At 42.1% G+C, this 19,849-nt stretch overlaps 1 protein-coding gene across 1 annotated transcript in view; it reads right to left on the bottom strand.

The window, feature by feature from the left end:
* Positions 1 to 19,849, bottom strand: part of GUCY2F (guanylate cyclase 2F, retinal) — a 149,699-nt gene that overhangs the window by 65,223 nt on the left and 64,627 nt on the right. Inside the window, exon 9 of the mRNA XM_088482930.1 lies at positions 247 to 403. Coding sequence (XP_088339056.1) covers positions 247 to 403 — 157 coding nt within the window. The remainder of the gene's footprint in view (positions 1 to 246; positions 404 to 19,849) is intronic.

The raw sequence follows: 19,849 nt of genomic DNA, 5'->3' as shown, positions 1-19,849 counted from the left end.
TAATAAAGCTGTGCAGTATTTGTGGGCTACATGCAAAAGCAGCCAGTATTTACCCTACATGCAAAAAAAAATGATGTATTTACACCCCTTGCATTGCAACATGGTTTGTCCAGGTTAACAGTTAAGTGCTATCTCTCTCTCTATTCTCAAATCTGAATCAGGCCCATAAACCTAATGCTTCTAATACATTGCATTTTAATAGTTTTCTTCCAAATATCGTCATTTTAAGTATAATGATACATTTACCAAGTGCAGAAGGGTCTTCATGTGGAACCTTTTGAGTCTGTAAAACTTCATTGTACCCATAATCGGTCACTTTTAACACAAAGCGTCCATCTACCACACAGTTCCGGGACTTGAGCCGACCATGGACAAACTTTCGGTGGTGCAAATATTTCATGCCCTGTACAAGGACCAATGTTTGAGAAGCAATATGAGAAGACATAGGGGTGTAAAATCTGCACAGATCTATCCGGTAGGCATTAAGTAGCCTGTAGTTGTACTAGAAAGGGCAAATTATAGAGCATGCAACAGTATAAATGCAATACTGGAAAAGAGGTGTTAGTAATAGGGATGTATTAGTAGGGATGTGCTGGGTGACACGGCAGTAGGGATGTGCTGGGTGACACGGCAGTAGGGATGTGCTAGGTGACACGGCAGTAGGGAAGTGCTGGTTGACACGGCAGTAAGGAAGTGCTGGTTGACACGGCAGTAAGGAAGTGCTGGGTGACACGGCAGTAGGGATGTGCTAGGTGACACGGCAGTAGGGAAGTGCTGGTTGACAAGGCAGTAGGGAAGTGCTGGGTGACACGGCAGTAGGCAGGGCCGGACTGGGACTAAAAATAGGCCCTGGCATTTAAAGAGCACACAGGCCCACCTTGCGTCAGCATCTGGCTCCTGGCATAGACTCCTCCCCTTACTATTCCTGACCCCTCCCACTTCTTTGTCTATACTCTTACATATATAATTAATATTAGAACAACAGACAAGTACATATCATTATCTATTAAAATACATACAATAGAGCACATCCTGCTGGGAGTCAAACATTTGGTATTGTGTCGGTTCTGCTGTATACACACCTATAGATATATCTGTCCAATTCGTGTGGTGGGACAGAAAATCTGGGAATGTATGGGAGCAAACAGTAGAAATTTGCTCCCAGATGCTGGAAAATGGACCAGATTATCTTTGCCCACCAGACAGATTGGACAGATATCTATAGGTAAAGCTGGCACTTCACTGGTGTAGGTCATACACAAGAAAGGGGAAGGCATTTTCCCAAGCCCTAGTTTAGCAGGTGTAGTAGATAGTGTGTAACTATACATTTTGACAAAAGAGCATGTGTGCCACCATCCACAGGTGAAGCAGGGACAGTATGTTCAAAGCCTAACGATGGTGGCGGATCAAGCACCTAATCCTGGATCAAGTGCTTTCCGTAACCTAATCACTCGTTTGGATTCACAGGAGGCGGTACAGCATCAAGTACTACAACTTCTGCAAATTCTGACTAACCGGCTAGATGATACCCAAATCTTACCTGAACCCCTAACTACTTTCCATCAACTGCTGGAACAGCTACAGGCTCTACTCAGCAAAATCTTTCAGCTCATTCCTGAATTTCTTAGAGCTACCTCTGTCTCAACTAAAAACTCTATCTTGGAATCTCTAAGAACCAAAGATTCTTCCATGCCAAGTGAAGTGAGACATCGAAGTTACCCGCGCTCCAAGCTCTCTGTGGCTGAACGCCAGCGGCGTAAAGATTTACATCTCTGTCGCTATTGTGGAGCTTCTGACCACTTTATCAAGGACTGTTCCCTTTGCAATTCCAGCAGTGGTTCCAGGTGTCAACGTCTCAGTGCCTGTTCCGGTCTACCTATTCCAGTCCCGTCCCGGATTCTGCCTGTTCCGGTCCCGTCCCGGATTCTGCCTGTTCCGGTCCCGTCCCGGATTCTGCCTGTTCCGGTCCCATCCCAGATTCTGCCTGTTCTGGTCCCGTCCCGGATTCTGCCTGTTCCGGTCCCGTCCCGGATTCTGCCTGTTCCGGTCCCATCCCGGATTCTACCTGTTCCGGTAGGGAACTCCAGTTGGCAACCCCAGGAGGGGTCTCCAGAGTCTCAACCCCAGGAGGGTCCTTAAGTCTCGTAACCCAAGAAGGGGTTTTGAGTCACTCACCCCAGGAGGAAGTCTCTGTCCGCGCATCCCAAAAGGGGGGTTCATGTTCCATACCCCAAGAGGAAAATTCGAGTCAGCTTCCCCAGAAGGGGATTTTGGGTCCCATACTCCAACAGGGAGTGTCAAGCTCTGTACTCCAGGAGGGGACCTTAAGTCTCTCACCCCGGGAGAGGGTTACAAGAATTATGCCCCAGGAGGGGGTCTCAAGTCTCGCACCCCAGGAGGGGGTCCCAAGTCTCGCACACCAGGAGGGGGTCCCAAGTCTCGCACACCAGGAGGGGGTCCCAAGTCTCATACCCCAGGAGGTGGTTTCAAGTCCCGTTCCCCAGGAGCAGATTTCAAGTACCACACTCTTGGTGGAAGTTTCTACTGTCCTGTCTAAGAAAGAACATCAATCAGCTTTGGCTGAATCATCCAATCATTGCGTTAAAGAATCTTTAAGTGGTTCCTTCTCAGTTCCTGAAAAGAATGCTGTACATCAGGATGATATAGTGTCCATGACCTTCGATGATGATGTGTCCCAGTACACCATATTGCTTAAGCATTATGATGCCCTAATGAGAACCAATCCAGCTTGTGGTATTACTCCCACCAACATTGTCATGTTTCTTTTTATGCACTTTAGAGGTAAAGCCTTGGAGTGGGCCAACCCACTCATTGATTCCAAGGATCCAATTCTACAAGACATAATAGCCTTTAGTACAGCTCTGCTTAAAGAATTTGCTCCTATGTGTCCGTCTCCAGATACCTGTTCTGATAAATATTCTAGAGTTATTTCAGCACCTTCAGATATTAAACTCGCATACACCGCTGTACTCCCTTCTCAAAATCATATGGTACAGGATCAATCAGTCCGAAGAAGAAGACGCAAAGAACTTTTAGAGACCAACAACACAATACTCCTTTCCTCGACAACCATTTGGTATCAGACCATGTTCTTCCTAGTCATACGTTCTCCCAAGAATTACCAGTAAAAACTACTTTGCTGAAAAAGGAAAATTCTTCTGCTACTCTTCTTAACACTATGCAAATTCCTCTAGGGACAAAGAGATGCTTGAAGGGATTAACCTTTGTGATCGTGGGATATTTGGAGTCCATAGAAAAGGAGGAAGCCAAGTTGTTAATTGAGAGTTATGGAGGCAAAGTTTCCAAGAAGATAAGCAGTAAAATTGATTATCTTATTATGGGCCGTTACCGTGACAGTTTCTCCAAGCGAGTGAAAGCAAAGAGTCTCGGGGTCAAGGTTATTAATGAGGATGGCTTGTTTGAATTGATTGACATTTTGTTCTCCAAGGAAAGTTTTTTTGAGCAAATTACCTCAGGAAACAGTTTTCCAAACACCTTCTAGAGTTCTCAAAGTTTCAAGTTCTTGAAGATATCGGACAGGCTCAGCCAAGTTTTTAGAAGTTTTTTGTTTTGGTGTCTGGAGTCCACCCATAAGAGGGGGGTACTGTCACGATCCTGTCTAGTTGTCACCTTTTTGCCTTGAGACTTACCTCTGTCAGCTGCTCCATGGATCTGTGTTTGCAATTCTCCTGGGACATCTGCTCTGGTTGAATCATGCTGGCTGTGATATCTGTGTGTGCAGACTGCTCTCCTAGCCAAACTGATTAATCACCTGGACCCTGCTCTGTCTGTGAGCATTGCTAGTCTTAATTGGAATCACAGGTGTGGTCCTGATTCTCAGAGCTGCTGAGATGAATACTCCTTTAGCATGCTGTGTCTTGCTCCACTCTGAATGCCACTGCCAGACCACCTGTCTGCATCCACCAATCGCTGCCAGACTCTTGGTATATAGATCCTCCTCTAATAGCACTCAGTGCTTGAACATCTCGTTACGTTCCGTGGTGTACAACTTGTGCTGTAGCTGTACCTGAGTTCCAGTGTGTCCCAGGCTCCTGCTGGTTCCTAGACCAGTGCTATCTGTAAAACCTGCTACGTTCAGTTATCCACACGGCTCCCAGGCCGCTCAAAGTGACTATCCACGCTATCCGCTTCTCCACATGGCTCCCAGGCCGCACAAAGTAGCTTCCACGCTACCACTTCTCGCCTACGGCTCCCAGGCTGCTCCAAGTGACTATCCACGCTACCCGCTTCTCCACACGGCTCCCAGGCCGCACAAAGTAGCTTCCACGCTACCACTTCTCGCCTACGGCTCCCAGGCCGCTCCAAGTAGCTTCCACGCTACCAGCTTCTCCAAGTGACTATCCACGCTACCCGCTTCTCCACACAGCTCCCAGGCCGCACCAAGTAGCTTCCACGCTACCACTTCTCACCTACGGCTCCCAGGCCGCTCCAAGTAGCTTCCACGCTACCAGCTTCTCCAAGTGGCTACCCAGCTACCAGCTTCTCCACATGGCTCCCAGGCCGCACCAAGTAGCTTCCACGCTACCACCTCTCGCCCACGGCTCCCAGGCCGCTCCAAGTAGCTTCCACGCTACCACGTCTACCCACGGCTTCCCAAGCCACAACAAGTAGCTTCCACGCTACCATCCGTCTGCAAGCTCATCTACTGGTACCCCGACCAGCTCAGTCTGCCTACCTGCCGGTCCCTCCAAGTTCCTTCTGGTCTCATTCCAACCTCTCAAGTTTCCAGTTCCAGTCACTCATTACCCAAGGCAGTTCTCACTGCTACCCACTTCTTTTATTAAAAGAGCTATTCATGTCCCCCATGGCTCCAGTCCAGCCGGCCTCCAGTGTTTCCAGTTCATCACCTGATACAGGTAACCCCCGAGCACCAATTGTAACAAATAGGTAAGTAGGAAGGTGGGCAGCTGGTAAGTAGATAGCAGGTAGGTAGTATGTAGGCATGTGGTAGGTAAGTAGAGAGGAGGCAGGTAGATAGGTATGTAGGAAAGTGGGTAGCTGGTAAGTAGATGGCAGGTAGGTAGTATGTAGGATGTAGGTAGGTAGCGAGTAGGTAGATAGGTATGTAGGAAGGTGGGCAGCTGGTAAGTAGATAACAGTTAGGTAGTATGTAGGCAAGTGGTAGGTAGGTAAGTAGAGAGTAGGTAGATAGGTATGTAGGAAGGTGGGCAGCTGGTAAGTTGATGGCAGGTAGGTAGTAAGTAGAGAGTAGGTAGATAGGTATGTAGGAAGGTGGGCAGCTGGTAAGTAGATGGTAGGTAGTATGTAGGCAGGTGGTAGGTAGGTAAGTAGAGAGTAGGTAGATAGGTATGTAGGAAGGTGGGCAGATGGTAAGTACATGGCAGGTAGGTAGTATGTAGGCAGGTGGTAGATAGGTAAGTAGAGAGGAGGCAGGTAGATAGGTATGTAGGTAGTAGGCAGGAAAGCAGAAAATATGCAAGAGACAGGTAGTATCGATAGCAGGACCCCTGCTCCTCTGCCCTGAAACAGCAGGAGCCCCCGTGGGACTGGAGAGCAGGAGGCAGCAGCCGGGTGATAGATGCTGGTCTCGATCCTGGTGGCAACAGGGGGGAGTGGCGGAGCTAGTGAGCCCCGGGGAAAGTGAGGGGAGGATACATTTTGGCGCAGAGTCTACAACTAGAAATCCAGGGGAAGGCCAACAAGCCACTCCGAGGTAAGCAGCTGCTGCGCTGCACTTCTCCTCCTGCGCTCTGCCAGGGCTCCCAGGATGACAGCTCCGCGAGCTCTAATTGGCTTGCAGACCTGTCAGCCTGGAATCCCTGGCAAAATGCTGGAGGAGAAGTGCAGAATAGCTGAAGGACCCGACAGAGTGTGTCCTGCAGTAGTAGGGACTTGGTCCGTCGGATCTCTGCACCAGGGCAGGAGTCAGCAGCGGGAGAAGGGGGGGTACACTGGTCCCGAAATCGAGCAGGCTGGGGTCGGAGCAGCAGAGTGGGCCAGCCTGTCAAGCACGAGTCAGCTCCCCCTGCATTCAGCTCACAGGAGCTAATGGCTGAGTCCTGCCCCCACCGCTCATAGAACATGGCCGCGTCATGACGTCTTGATGCTGCCGCACTTAACACCGGGCAGCGCAGGAGCCTCCAGTTGTATGGCCGACAGGCGTGTAATTACGTCATGACGCGGCCGCATCATGATGTCATTGGGCACTGATGCAGCCGCAGAAAAGGTAAACGCTGAAAACTGCAGTGCCGGCCGGGTAAGCCTGTGCTCAGCGGCAGCCACATCGGCCCATCTGCCCTTCTGGGTGTGGTAGTAAGGATGTGTTTGTAGGAATGTACAGATGTGTCCTCTTGCATCCTTACTGCTTGCGCTGCAAATGTGCGCATGCATCACACCATGCAATTTGCCGTAGCAAAGATGCAAGTGGACATATATGTACTAGGGGATGTGGTAGTAAGGATTGTGGTAGTAGGGATGTGGTAGGAGATGTGGTAGTAGGGATGTGGTAGTAGGGATGTGGTAGTAAGGATTGTGGTAGTAGGGATATGGTAGGAGATGTGGTAGTAGGGGTGTGGTAGTAAGGCTTGTAGTATTAGGGATGTGGTAGTAAGGGGATGCTCAGAATGCTGGTGCTGGAATCCTGACACTTGTCAGAATCCCGTTGTCAGCATTCTGGCCACCGGTTAGGGGTTAGGCACTAGGGGGAGGGTTAGGTTTGGGGTGCAGGGAGGGGGAGGTTAGGTTTATGCACTAGGGAGGGAGGGTTAGGGTAGGGAGAGTGGGAGGGCTAGAATACTGACTGACAAGAGTTGGTAAGGGATGTGGTAGTATGGATGTGGTAGTGAGAATATGGTAGTAGGGATGGAGTAGTAGGAATGTAGTAAGGATATGGTAGTAAGGATGTAGTAAGTATTGTGGTAGTAGGGATGTGGTAGTAAGGATGTGGTAGTAGGGATGAAGGCAGTAGCGGCTCTAGGCACGGGCAAGTCGGGCCATCGCCCAGAGCGCCATTGTATCTGGCGGGCGCTAGAAATGCCCACCCTCCCTCCCGGTGCTATCGTGATACTGTAACTTCAGGGGGAGGGAAGGGGCGGCAACACAGGACAGCGCTGGGTGCAGCAAAGCCTAGCGCCGGCCCTGGATGTAGTAAGGGATGTGATAGTAGGGATGTGGTAGTAGGGGATTTGGTAGTAAGGATATGGTAGTAGGGGATGTAGTAGTAGTAATGTAGTAAGGATTTGGTAGTAGGGATGTAGTAAGAGATGTGATAGTAGGGATGTGGTAGTAAGGGATGTGGTAGTAAGGATATGGTAGTAGGGATGTAGTAAGGGGTGTGGTAGAAAATGTGTGGTACAATAGCAGGGATATGGTAGTAGGGGATGTAGTAGAAGGAATGTAGTAGGAGAAGTGGTAGTAGAGATGTAGTAAGGGATGTGGTAGTCGGGATGTGGTAGTATGAATGTGGTAGTAAGGATATGGTAGTAGGGATGTAGTAAGGAATGTGGTAGAAAAAGTGTGGTACAATAGTAAGGATATGGTAGAAGGAAATGTAGTAGTAGGAATGCAGTAAGAATATGGTAGTAAGGATGTAGTAAGGGATGTGATAGTAGGGATGTGGTAGGGGATGTGGTAGTAAGGATATGGTAGTAGGGATGTAGTAAGAGATGTGGTAGAAAAGGTGTGGCACAATAGTAGGGATATGGTAGTAGGGGATATAGTAGTAGGAATGTAGTAAGGGAAGTGGTAGTAGGGATGTAGTAAGGGATGTGGTAGCATGAATGTGATAGTAAGGATATGGTAGTAGGGATGTAGTAAGAGATGTGGTAGAAAAGGTGTGGTACAATAGTAGGGATATGGTAGTAGGAGACTTAGTAGTAGGAATGTAGTAAGGATGTAGTAAGGGATGTGATAGTAGGGATGTGGTAGGGGATGTGGTAGTAAGGATATGGTAGTAGGGATGTAGTAAGAGATGTGGTAGAAAAGGTGTGGCACAATAGTAGGGATATGTTAGTAGGGGATGTAGTAGTAGGAATGTAGTAAGGGAAGTGGTAGTAGGGATGTAGTAAGGATTTGGTAGTAAGGATGTAGTAAGGGATGTGGTAGTAGGGATGTGGTAGTATGGATGTGGTAGTAAGGATATGGTAGTAGGGATATAGTATGGGATGTGGTAGAAAAGTTGTGGTACAATAGTAGGGATATGGTAGTAGGGGATGTAGTAGTAGGAATGTAGTAAGGGAAGTGGTAGTAGGGATGTAGTAAGTGATGTGGTAGTAAGGATATGGTAGTAGGGATGTGGTAGTGAAGGTGTGGCTCAATAGTAGGGTTATGGTATTAGGGTATGTAGAAGTATGCAGTAAAGAGATGGTAGTAGGGATGCAGTAATGGATGTAGTAAGGGATGTTGTAGTAGGGATGTGGTAGTAAGGATATGGTAGTAAGTTTATGGTAGTAGGGATGTGGAAGAAAAGGTGTGGTACAATAGTAGGGATATGGTAGTAGGAGATTTAGTAGTAGGAATGTAGTAAGGATGTAGTAAGGGATGTGATAGTAGGGATGTGGTAGGGGATGTGGTAGTAAGGATATGGTAGTAGGGATGTAGTAAGAGATGTGGTAGAAAAGGTGTGGCACAATAGTAGGGATATGTTAGTAGGAGATGTAGTAGTAGGAATGTAGTAAGGATTTGGTAGTAAGGATGTAGTAAGGGATGTGGTAGTAAGGATGTGGTAGTAGGGATGTAGGCAGTAGCAGCTCTAGGCACGGGCAATCCAGGCCATCGCCCGGAGCGCCATTGTATCTGGTGTGGCGCTAGAAACACCCTCCCTCCTGGTGCTATCGTGATACTGTAATTTCAGGGGGAGGGAGCGAGGGAGGGAAGGGGCAGCAACACAGGACGGCGCTGGGTGCAGCAAAGCCTAGTGTCAGCCCTGGATGTAGTAAGGGATGTGATAGTAGGGATGTGGTAGTAGGGGATTTGGTAGTAAGGATATGGTCGTAGGGGATGTAGTAGTAGTAATGTAGTAAGGATTTGGTTGTAGGGATGTAGTAAGAGATGTGATAGTAGGGATGTGTTAGTAAGGATATGGTAGTAGGGATGTAGTAAGGGATGTGGTAGAAAAGGTGTGGTACAATAGTAGGGATATGGTAGTAGGGAATGTTGTAGGGGAAGTGGTAATAGTGATGTAGTAAGGGATGTGGTAGTAGGGATGTGGTAGTATGAATGTGGTAGTAAGGATATGGTAGTAGGGATGTAGTAAGGAATGTGGTAGAAAAGGTGTGGTTCAATAGTAAGGATATGGTAGAAGGGAAGGTAGTAGTAGGAATGCAGTAAGGATATGGTAGTAGGGATGTAGTAAGGGATGTGGTAGTAGGGAAGTGGTAGTAAGGATATGGTAGTAGGGATATAGTAAGGGATGTGGTAGAAAAGTTGTGGTTCAATAGTAGGGATATGGTAGTAGGGGATGTAGTAGTAGGAATGTAGTAAGGGAAGTGGTAGTAGGGATGTAGTAAGTTATGTGGTAGTAGGGGATGTGGTAGTAAGGATATGGCAGTAGGGATGTAGTAAGGGATGTGGTAGTAAGGATATGGTAGTAGGGATATAGTAAGGGCTGCGGTAGAAAAGTTGTGGTACAATAGTAGGGATATGGTAGTAGGGGATGTAGTAGTAGGAATGTAGTAAGGGAAGTGGTAGTAGGGATGTAGTAAGTGATGTGGTAGTAGGGGATGTGGTAGTAAGAATATGGTAGTAGGGATTTGGTAGAAAAGGTGTGGTACAATAGTAGGCTTATGGTATTAGGGGATGTAGAAGTAGGAATGTAGTAAAGATATGGTAGTAGGGATGTAGTAATGGATGTGGCAGTAAGGATGTGGTAGTAAGGATATGGTAATAAGTTTATGGTAGTAGGGATGTAGTAAGGGATGTTCAAGAAAAGGTGTGGTACAATAGTAGGGATATGGTAGTAGGAGATTTAGTAGTAGGAATGTAGTAAGGATGTAGTAAGGAATGTGATAGTAGGGATGTGGTAGTAAGGATATGGTAGTAGGGATGTAGTAAGAGATGTGGTAGAAAAGTTGTGGCACAATAGTAGAGATATGGTAGTAGGGGATGTAGTAAGGGAAGTGGTAGTAGGGATGTAGTAAGGGATGTGGTAGTATGAATGTGATAGTAAGGATATAGTAGTAGGGATGTAGTAAGGGATGTGGTAGAAAAGATGTGGTACAATAGTAGGGATATGGTAGTAGGACATGTAGTAGTAGAAATGTAGTAAGGATATGGTAGTAGGGCTGTAGTAAGGGATATGTTAGCAGGGATGTGGTTGTAGGTGATGTGGTAGTAAGGATATGGTAGTAGGGATTTAGTAAGGGATGTGCTAGAAAAGGTGTTGTACAGTAGTAGAAATGTAGTAAGGGCAGTGGTAGTTGGGGTGTAGTAAAGATTGTGATAGTAGGGTTGTGGTAGTAGGGGATGTGGTAGTAAGAATATGGTAGTAGGGATGTGGTAGAAAAGGTGTGGTATAGTAGTAGGGGATGTAGTAGGAGTAATGTAGTAAGGATTTGGTAGTAGGGATGTAGTAAGAGATGTGGTAGTAGGGGATGTGATAGTAGGGATGTAGTAAGGGATGTGGCAGAAAAGGTGTGGTACAATAGTAGGGATATGGTAGTAGGGGATGTAGTAGTAGGCATGTAGTAAGAATATGATAGTAGGGATGTAGTAAAGAATGTTGTAGTAGGGGATGTGGTAGTAAGGATATGGTAGTATGGATGTAGTAAGGGATGTGGTAGAAAAGATGTGGTACAATAGAAGGGATATGGTAGTAGGGGATGTAGTAGTAGGAATGTAGTAAGGATATGGTAGTAGGGATGTAGTAAGGGATGTTGTAGTAGGGATGTAGTAAGGGATGTGGTAGTAAGGATGTGGTGGTAGGGATGTGGTAGTAAGGATATGGTAGGGATGTAGCAAGGGATGTGGTAATAAGGATGTGGTGGTAGGGATGTGGTAGTAAGGATATGGTAGTAGGGATGTAGTAAGCGATGTGGTAGTATGAATGTGGTAGTAAGGATATGGTAGTAGGGATGTAGTAAGGGATGTGGTAGAAAAGGTGTTGTACAATAGTAGGAATATGGTAGTAGGGGATGTAGTAGTAGGAATGTAGTAAGGATATGGTAGCAAGGGATGTGGTAGTAGTGGATGTGGTAGTAAGGATATGGTAGTAGGGATGTAGTAAGGGATGTGGTAGAAAAGGTGTGGTACAATAGTAGGAATATGGTAGTAGGGGATGTAGGAGTAGGAATGTAGTAAGGATATGGTAGCAAGGGATGTGGTAGTAGTGGATGTGGTAGTAAGGATATGGTAGTAGGGATGAAGTAAGGGATGTGGTAGAAAAGGTGTGGTACAATAGTAGGGATGTAGTAGTAGGTGTCACAAAATCTCAAGAATGAAACTACAAAATGTGTTACCAGGAATAGATTCAAGGTCAAACACATCAGTGTTTCTTTCATCAGGGATCCCCGCAAGGGAGTTTGCACTTTGTTGCCAAATATAAATTTAAGGCTAGTGCAGAAAGAAGACATGCAATGTAAAGGAAGACTGCAGCAATATTTCCTCCATTAACAGTAATGTAAGAACATTTTTGAAGGTACTGTTTAAGTAAGCTAGGTTTATATGACATGTAGGCAGGATCACGACGGTCACAATGGCGATGGTCACAATACTGACAGTGGCATCCCGATGGTCACAATCTCTACAGATTCCGACGGTGAGTATTAGATTTAGGGTCAAGCACTAGGGGTAGGGTTAGGGTTAGGCTGCCGGGGGGACAGTTAGGGTCAGGCTGCAGGAGGGATGAGTTAAGCTAAAGGTCAGGATTGAGCTAAGAATACTTACCAAAATTCGTCAGGATTTCACCATCGGGATGCCGCTGTTGATATTCTGACTGTCGACATTGTGACCGTTGAGATCCCATAACAAACCCTCTTATATTTGGCAGTGAAGGCAATAGCTAAGTGAGACTTTTGGGGAAACTTTTGATCAAGAGTCATGCTTGTTCCTTGCCCAGATGCCAACCGAGTGCATCCTATGTGGTGACCACACTCTAACCCCACTTACTGAGTCTTCTAAAAAGTTTGCAGGTGATTGCATGGAAAAGCATAAGTTAATTGATGTACTGTATATGCTGTATTATTAGAAGTAAGAAAAGAACACATTGTAGGGTGAAAAAAAAATGTATATCTTGGCTTTGTCACATCCCTGCGACCCAGCCCATGACCTAGCCTGTTTTCCCACTGTTAAACAAATATGCGAAGAAGCAAAAAGAACAAAGAAAGTCTTGCTGGTGCACTCTTAGAATGATGGGAATGAAACAAATGAAGAAATGAACAGAATGAAAAAAATATATATATTGATCACATTAAAACTTAACTTTTATTCGTAAATCTAAAGAGACAACACAGAGAACATATGAAAAGATGCAACTCTGGGTGTCTAAATCTCAAAAAGTGAATGAGTACACATGTAAAAATACCTACAATATTAATAATTCGTACGAGAACATGTCAAAGTATGTATGATATCAGTAATACATATGTAGAAGAGAAGATCTCATGTCAAAATATATATGATATCAATAATTCATATGCAGGAAAGAAGATCTGGGCGAAAGTATAAATACCCAATTCCTAGAATGTAATTGTACTAGGTCTTTGGAGATAGGAACCACCTAATTCTAATTGTACCATGTGTGAGCTATATTATCACTCTACCAATGATGAATTAAACACACAAACAAAAAAACACACAGTCGCATCTGGATCTAGGTGTACATGTATACACTCTCACAGATCGTAATGCTTGCAAAAACGAGGTACTGAGAAAAAGTAGTTGAACATATAGCAAATCCACAATAATTGATATCACAAAGATGAAGATATATGAGGTCATAAATAGAATAATTCACAGACATATATAAATTAGTACATCTCTGATTGAAGTGTATAAGTGCTTACAGTGATCATAATTAAATAAATAATTGCGTAAACACATAGAATGTGACTATTCATATATATTTAGACAACTAAAAATGTGTTTTTAAATAAAATACCTGACAGAAAAATTTGGATCCGTACTCAGTGCAACAGATCTACATATTAGTGAACTCAAAAATCGCACAAATAAATAATTAGAAGAATTCAGTAACAAGTGTCCTGGTTAGGGATAGACAGATTTATCCATATAACATTGCTTTATATAGACACAGTCATAAAGTGCAATGTGCTTGTGATAATCAATAACCTGTGATCAATAATCATGAAAAACATATGATAAATAAATTGTAGAAAAATATTAGAGTATTAAAGTGCTTGCAAATCGTTCATGGAAAATAAATACAGATATACCATAAACAGTGAGTAAGAATGAATTCCTCAAACTTAATAGGATTAACGTCCTAATGGTAACATATGAAAAAATACCATAGAGGACTTGTTAAATGTCTCAGTAAGTATATGTCCAAAATAGATAGTTATAGACAAAGCCTGAGGAAAAAGTATGTCATACCTCTTCTGCTGTCCCTTGTCAAATAAATTTCAAACAAGGGATGAGAGAGAAGTAAACAAAAAACCTCAGGGAAACAACAGTTTAAGAGCGCCTCTGCTGTCCCCACTCCTGGCAGTGTCTCCCCTCTGATACTAAACATGCATTGCAGAGGAGGAGTGTAAGCCCGGCTTGAATGAGAGAGCGCTGTAGGGATAGAGAAAGAATGAAGAGATACCTCGTGTGATAATGTATTGGATATCGTGCGGCTGACGGTGGTATATCAGCTGGGCTAAGAGTGCATGCAGCTCGCCGGATATCGTAGGTAGGAGATGCAGCTGCCTGTAAATCAGCTGAGCTGTAAAGCACAAGGAGCCCGTCGGGTGGACGCGCGTTTCGCCTCTGACGGCTTGATCACCTGTTCATCGTGAGGTAAGCTTCCTCTCCCTCCCCTGTAATCTATCTTAGTCCATCCAATCACGCTTCTCATTTAGGATAGACACAGTCAGCGTCCAATCAGCAGATAGAGTCATCAAGGCCAGAGAGAGCAATGTAATAGGGTGACGTGTCTCATGGATTCCTATCCTCATTACCATATATAAACACTGAAGGGGAAAGCACATGTTGTAACTGGTGATTGACATGCTCCACAGCCAACCAGTAAATAAAATTCTCAGAGACAAAGGGAACAATTTACCGGAGATACATATAGCGTGGATTCCTGTCCATAACAATGTAGATAAGGGCATGAAAGGAAGAAAACCAACACTATAGCAGGGAAACCAGGGATATATTTAGCGGGTATATAGTACATATAATGAAAGTAATATAAAATGAAATCTGCCAAATAGATTAACAATGTACCTAATGAAACTCATAATCTGAGAAGTTAATAATATAAAAACAGTAATTGTTATCATTGTGAGTACACATAATACAATATATAACTATATGCATATTCATAAGAATATAGATAATTATATATAACAATATACATGTGAATATACAGAAATATAGGAATCATAAATATAAATATAGAGAAAAAAAGATCATGATAAAGATATAAATGTGAAGAGATATAAGATGATATAATAATATAACATATCTCAAAAATATATCATCATAAAAGTGAAAAATAAAATATAAAAATAAATATAAAAATAAAATTAAATATGAATGTTGATAAAAATAGAAATGAAATGGTGAATGTGGAGACTAGTGTAAAAAAATAAAATGAATATAGATGCACGTTAAAATACCACTAAACCTAGTGCAAAATCAAAACAAAAAACTGCATAGTGAAACACTGAAATGTTGGCACCTACCTGGGATCATAAAGAACATATATACATCATATATGTGTGTAAAGAGAATTTGTGTATATAATTCTGTGTAAATAAACTAATACCCTAAACCATGACAAATGAAATGTACGAAGTGAAGATGTGTAAAAAAATATAAAAATATCCCACCCTATAATCTATGTGAAATAAATTTTGAATATGATAAGACAGATATATTGAGAGTATATGTTAAATAAATATAATAAGAGGAACAAAACCCGAAATTAAAATAAACAAATATATAAAAGTATATATAAAGTTTATCATCTTGAATTGGAAAAATATAAATGAATTGAAATAAAGGGAATAAGATGCAAAATCTAAAAGAATTATGATATATGCATATGTAAAGAGATAATAAACTACAGTGTGTATCGAGAAATGAAAATGAAAGGAAAATAAAAATTAAAATAAATATAAAAATGAAAAAAAAAATATATAAAAAATAATAATAATAATAATGGCAGCTCCCACTTGCAGTCACTAAAAATAATTTGATTATAAGTAAATACAGGAGCTATAATTTAATCTTTCAAAAACACACCGTAATTGATGTTCTCATTGAGTCCAAAAGGTTCTAAGGTTCCCAAATTGAAGATCCATTCGCTTTCCTTCATAGCCAATGTTTTATGGATATCTAATCCCCAATTTGACCCTTTCAAGTCCGCAGATTTTAAAATCCTGTGTTTTCCCAGCATGTCTCTTAAGAAAATGTCTGGCCACTGTAGTGATCTGTTTCATTTTCAAAAGATCTTTGGACGCATTGTGAATATTGCCAAGGTGTTCCAAGGCTCTGGTCTTGAGCATCCTTGTCGTCATCCCAATGTAATATTGTGGACAAGTGCATGTAATCCTGTAAATTACATTGCCAGTGCGACAATTGAAAAAGTCTTTTACCTCCATTTTATTGCCATATTTATCCACGATGGTCTGGACATTATCTATGTGTTGGCATATCTTACAATTCCCACATGGATAGCTGCCAATAATATGAGGATGTTTGTTCTTGACAGATTTGAAATGACTTGTGACTAAATAGTCCCTAAGGTTAGGGGCCCTACGCCAACTCATGTTGATAGATTTACCCAAATCGTTGGCCAAATCTCCATCAGTTAGCAAAATCGGCAAATGTTTCTGTAAGATGGCCCTTACCTCTCGCCAACTGCTGCAAAAATCCCCTATAAATCTGATGGTGTTTCTATCAGGCTTCTCCGATTTTTCTTGAAAGATAAGGGATTCACGTGATTTTTTATCGACTTCATGTTTAGCTTTCTTAATAGACCGATTGCTATATCCCCTTTCACGTAGCCTAAATGATAATTCCTGACATGAATTATGATATGTAATTTCATTGGAACAGTTATGGCGTATCCTTAGAAATTCACCTTTGGGGATATTGAGGATAGTACGAGGAAAATGGGAACTGGAATTGTGTAACAGACTGTTGGTAGATGTCTGTTTGAGGAAAATTTCAGTCTGTATGGAATTGTCCTCACCTCTGTAAATCCTAAGGTCCAAAAATGAAACATTGGTCATACTACTGACATAGGTCAATTTCAAATTGAGTACATTGGTATTAAGAGAGGTGATAAAGTTGTTTAGCTGCTCTTGCGTTCCATCCCAGATTAGCAGGATGTCATCAATATATCTCATCCACGAGATTACATGTTGTGTGAGATCCTCCATATCCTCTGTGAAGACTACTTCTCTCTCCCACCATCCAAGAAAGAGGTTAGCGTACGTGGGGGCACATGCTGCTCCCATTGCAGTACCCCTCTCCTGGATGTGGAAGTGGTTTTTAAAAATGAAGTAGTTGTGATGTAATACGAAATGTAGAAGGTCTAGAAGAAATTCCTGGAATGGTCCAATGCCTTCCATAGTAAGGAAGTATTTCACAGCTTGGATCCCTAACTCGTGGATGATGGAAGTATATAATGCTTCGACATCTAAACTGACCAGCAGATGTCCATCTTCGAGGCATACATCATGTAGTTTACGAAGAACATCTGTTGTGTCCTTCACGTATGAAGGTAGACTTAAGACATGTTGCCTCAGGTGTACGTCCAAGAAGCAACTAGCCTTCTCCAACAGTCCGCCATTCCCAGAGACTATGGGTCTACCCGGTGGGTTCACTAGATCTTTGAGAACTTTGGGTAGTAAATAAAAAGTTGGAGTCCTAGGGTGAGGTGTATCCAAATAGTCATATTCTATTTTTGAAATGATACCTCCATCCAAGGCCCTATTGATCAATCTAGAATACAGATGTTTGAAATTATCCGAAGGATCAAACAGGGTAGTTTGATAACATGATGTATCATTTAATTGTCTATTGGCTTCTTGAAGATAGAGGTTGAGTGGCCAGATAACAATATTTCCTCCTTTATCTGAAGGTTTAATTAGTACATCCTCCCAATTCTTAATTTCTTTTATAGCTTGTCTTTGATTGAAATTAAGATTTTTCTTTGGTTTAAGCCATTTCCGTTGTTTGTGAAGTTTGTCAAAATCATTAGATACCATGTTAAGAAAGACTTTAACTTCTGGGCATATGCTTTCCGATGGGAAAAAAGTAGAACGTTTTTTACATATGGTTCTTGGAGGTTTATTTCCCCTTTCAGTTTCTTCTGCGAGTTCTTCCAAAGCTAAAATAGCTTGTTCTTCCAATTGTGACAGTGAAGTGGGATCTGAATCTGTAATATCATTCTCCGATTCTCTCATTCTGGAGTTGTGGAATTTAGATAATAATAATTTGCGTCCAAAAAGACGCAAATTAGTCTCCCACTTGAATCTATCGAAATATTTACAGGGTGAAAAAGAGAGACCCTTACTAAGGACCTCCATGTGTACCGGTGTTAGGGTATGTTCAGATAAGTTGATAACTTTTAAAGTGGAGGAAGAATCTATTAGGTCTTGATGTTTCTCCTGGTCACATACCGGTTTGGCGATGGAGATTCCCATCTTCTTCTTCCTCCCCCGCCTCGTTTGTTTCTTGCGGGGCGTCCACGTGTACCCCTGGTATCTTCTAAAAAAGAAAAATAAGAGGAGGAGGAGGGAAAATGGGATAATTGATCTACTCTAAGGGATGATAGATTCCTAGGATAGGAGGTAGAGCCGCTATATTCTTCTGTATCAGAGACTTCTATCTCAGAAGAAGATGGAGTACCATCTGCTCCTGCAGTATTGTCTCTTCTCTGCGGTTTGTTCCAGCGGAAGATCTGTCCAGATACGAAGTCTCGTTTGTCTCTAGAAAATTTGTTGCGCTTTCGCTCAATGATGGTGTTTTCATATACCTCCAAATCCTTTTTAATCTTAACAAAAACTGTTTGAAAGTTAGAATCTTGTTCCCACTGTTCCAGTTTGGTACCTAATTGTTCAATGTTCCTGGTGCATTCATCCAGAACCAGATTATTATGTTGGATAAGAATGCCTATCAGTTCTTGGGAGCATTTGAGAAGACTGTTTTCCCACTTCTTTTTTAGATTATCAGTGCAGAGATCAAAGGTTGGGAAGACTTTAGGTCTTAAACCCCTAGGGGTAATTTTTTGTTTATTATAGTTTTCTAAGCTCGTCAAATTCCAGTTTAGTCTGATTTGTCTCTGGAGTGTCCTTTTCAGTTTATTCAGATCAAACTCCCAACTAGTATCTGTTGATTGATGTCCCAGGTCAGTTGGGAAGATGTTATCAAGATTATCTAAACGTCTCCTGTTCGTCAATTCAGTCTTGAGGTTAATACTCGTCATAGTCAAATTTCAGATATCAAACTGAAAAAAGTGGCTTGGATAATTATAGGAAAAACTGAAAGTCTATTCAGAGGCCAATATGGTTGGTATAGACAGAATGATGACCGATAGATAGAGAGCAGGGAAAATAATGAAAAAAATGAAAAAAAGTTAAGAGAGAAGTTGAAGTTGAAAACAGATATGTATCTGCATCAACATATATATATATATACACGAATATACTGCTATGCCTGTGCAGACCCCTTATCTGAGAAGACTCAGTTACACAGAATTCTGAAAAAGGGGGTTGAGTGGGGTCCGCACTCGACAATCCAGTAAGGTCATATATCGAAATAACATCAGTGTCAATATTCAAAAACCAACATTGGGGTCTTAACTGAAATAAATTATAGTAAGACTAGGTTGGTGGTGCTACCAGACAGATTTGTCGAAATCACAAATAAACAATTATGCGAAGAAGCAAAAAGAACAAAGAAAGTCTTGCTGGTGCACTCTTAGAATGATGGGAATGAAACAAATGAAGAAATGAACAGAATGAAAAAAATATATATATTGATCACATTAAAACTTAACTTTTATTCGTAAATCTAAAGAGACAACACAGAGAACATATGAAAAGATGCAACTCTGGGTGTCTAAATCTCAAAAAGTGAATGAGTACACATGTAAAAATACCTACAATATTAATAATTCGTACGAGAACATGTCAAAGTATGTATGATATCAGTAATACATATGTAGAAGAGAAGATCTCATGTCAAAATATATATGATATCAATAATTCATATGCAGGAAAGAAGATCTGGGCGAAAGTATAAATACCCAATTCCTAGAATGTAATTGTACTAGGTCTTTGGAGATATGAACCACCTAATTCTAATTGTACCATGTGTGAGCTATATTATCACTCTACCAATGATGAATTAAACACACAAACAAAAAAACACACAGTCGCATCTGGATCTAGGTGTACATATATACACTCTCACAGATCGTAATGCTTGCAAAAACGAGGTACTGAGAAAGAGTAGTTGAACATATAGCAAATCCACAATAATTGATATCACAAAGATGAAGATATATGAGGTCATAAATAGAATAATTCACAGACATATATAAATTAGTACATCTCTGATTGAAGTGTATAAGTGCTTACAGTGATCATAATTAAATAAATAATTGCGTAAACACATAGAATGTGACTATTCATATATATTTAGACAACTAAAAATGTGTTTTTAA

Source organism: Taudactylus pleione, unplaced genomic scaffold, assembly GCF_031769625.1.
Source record: "Taudactylus pleione unplaced genomic scaffold, aTauple2 ptg000296l, whole genome shotgun sequence".
In the NCBI taxonomy this organism is placed as follows: Eukaryota; Metazoa; Chordata; class Amphibia; order Anura; family Myobatrachidae; genus Taudactylus; species Taudactylus pleione.
The sequence above is the reverse complement of the archived record's forward strand: the minus strand, read 5'-3'. Positions and strand labels throughout refer to the sequence as shown.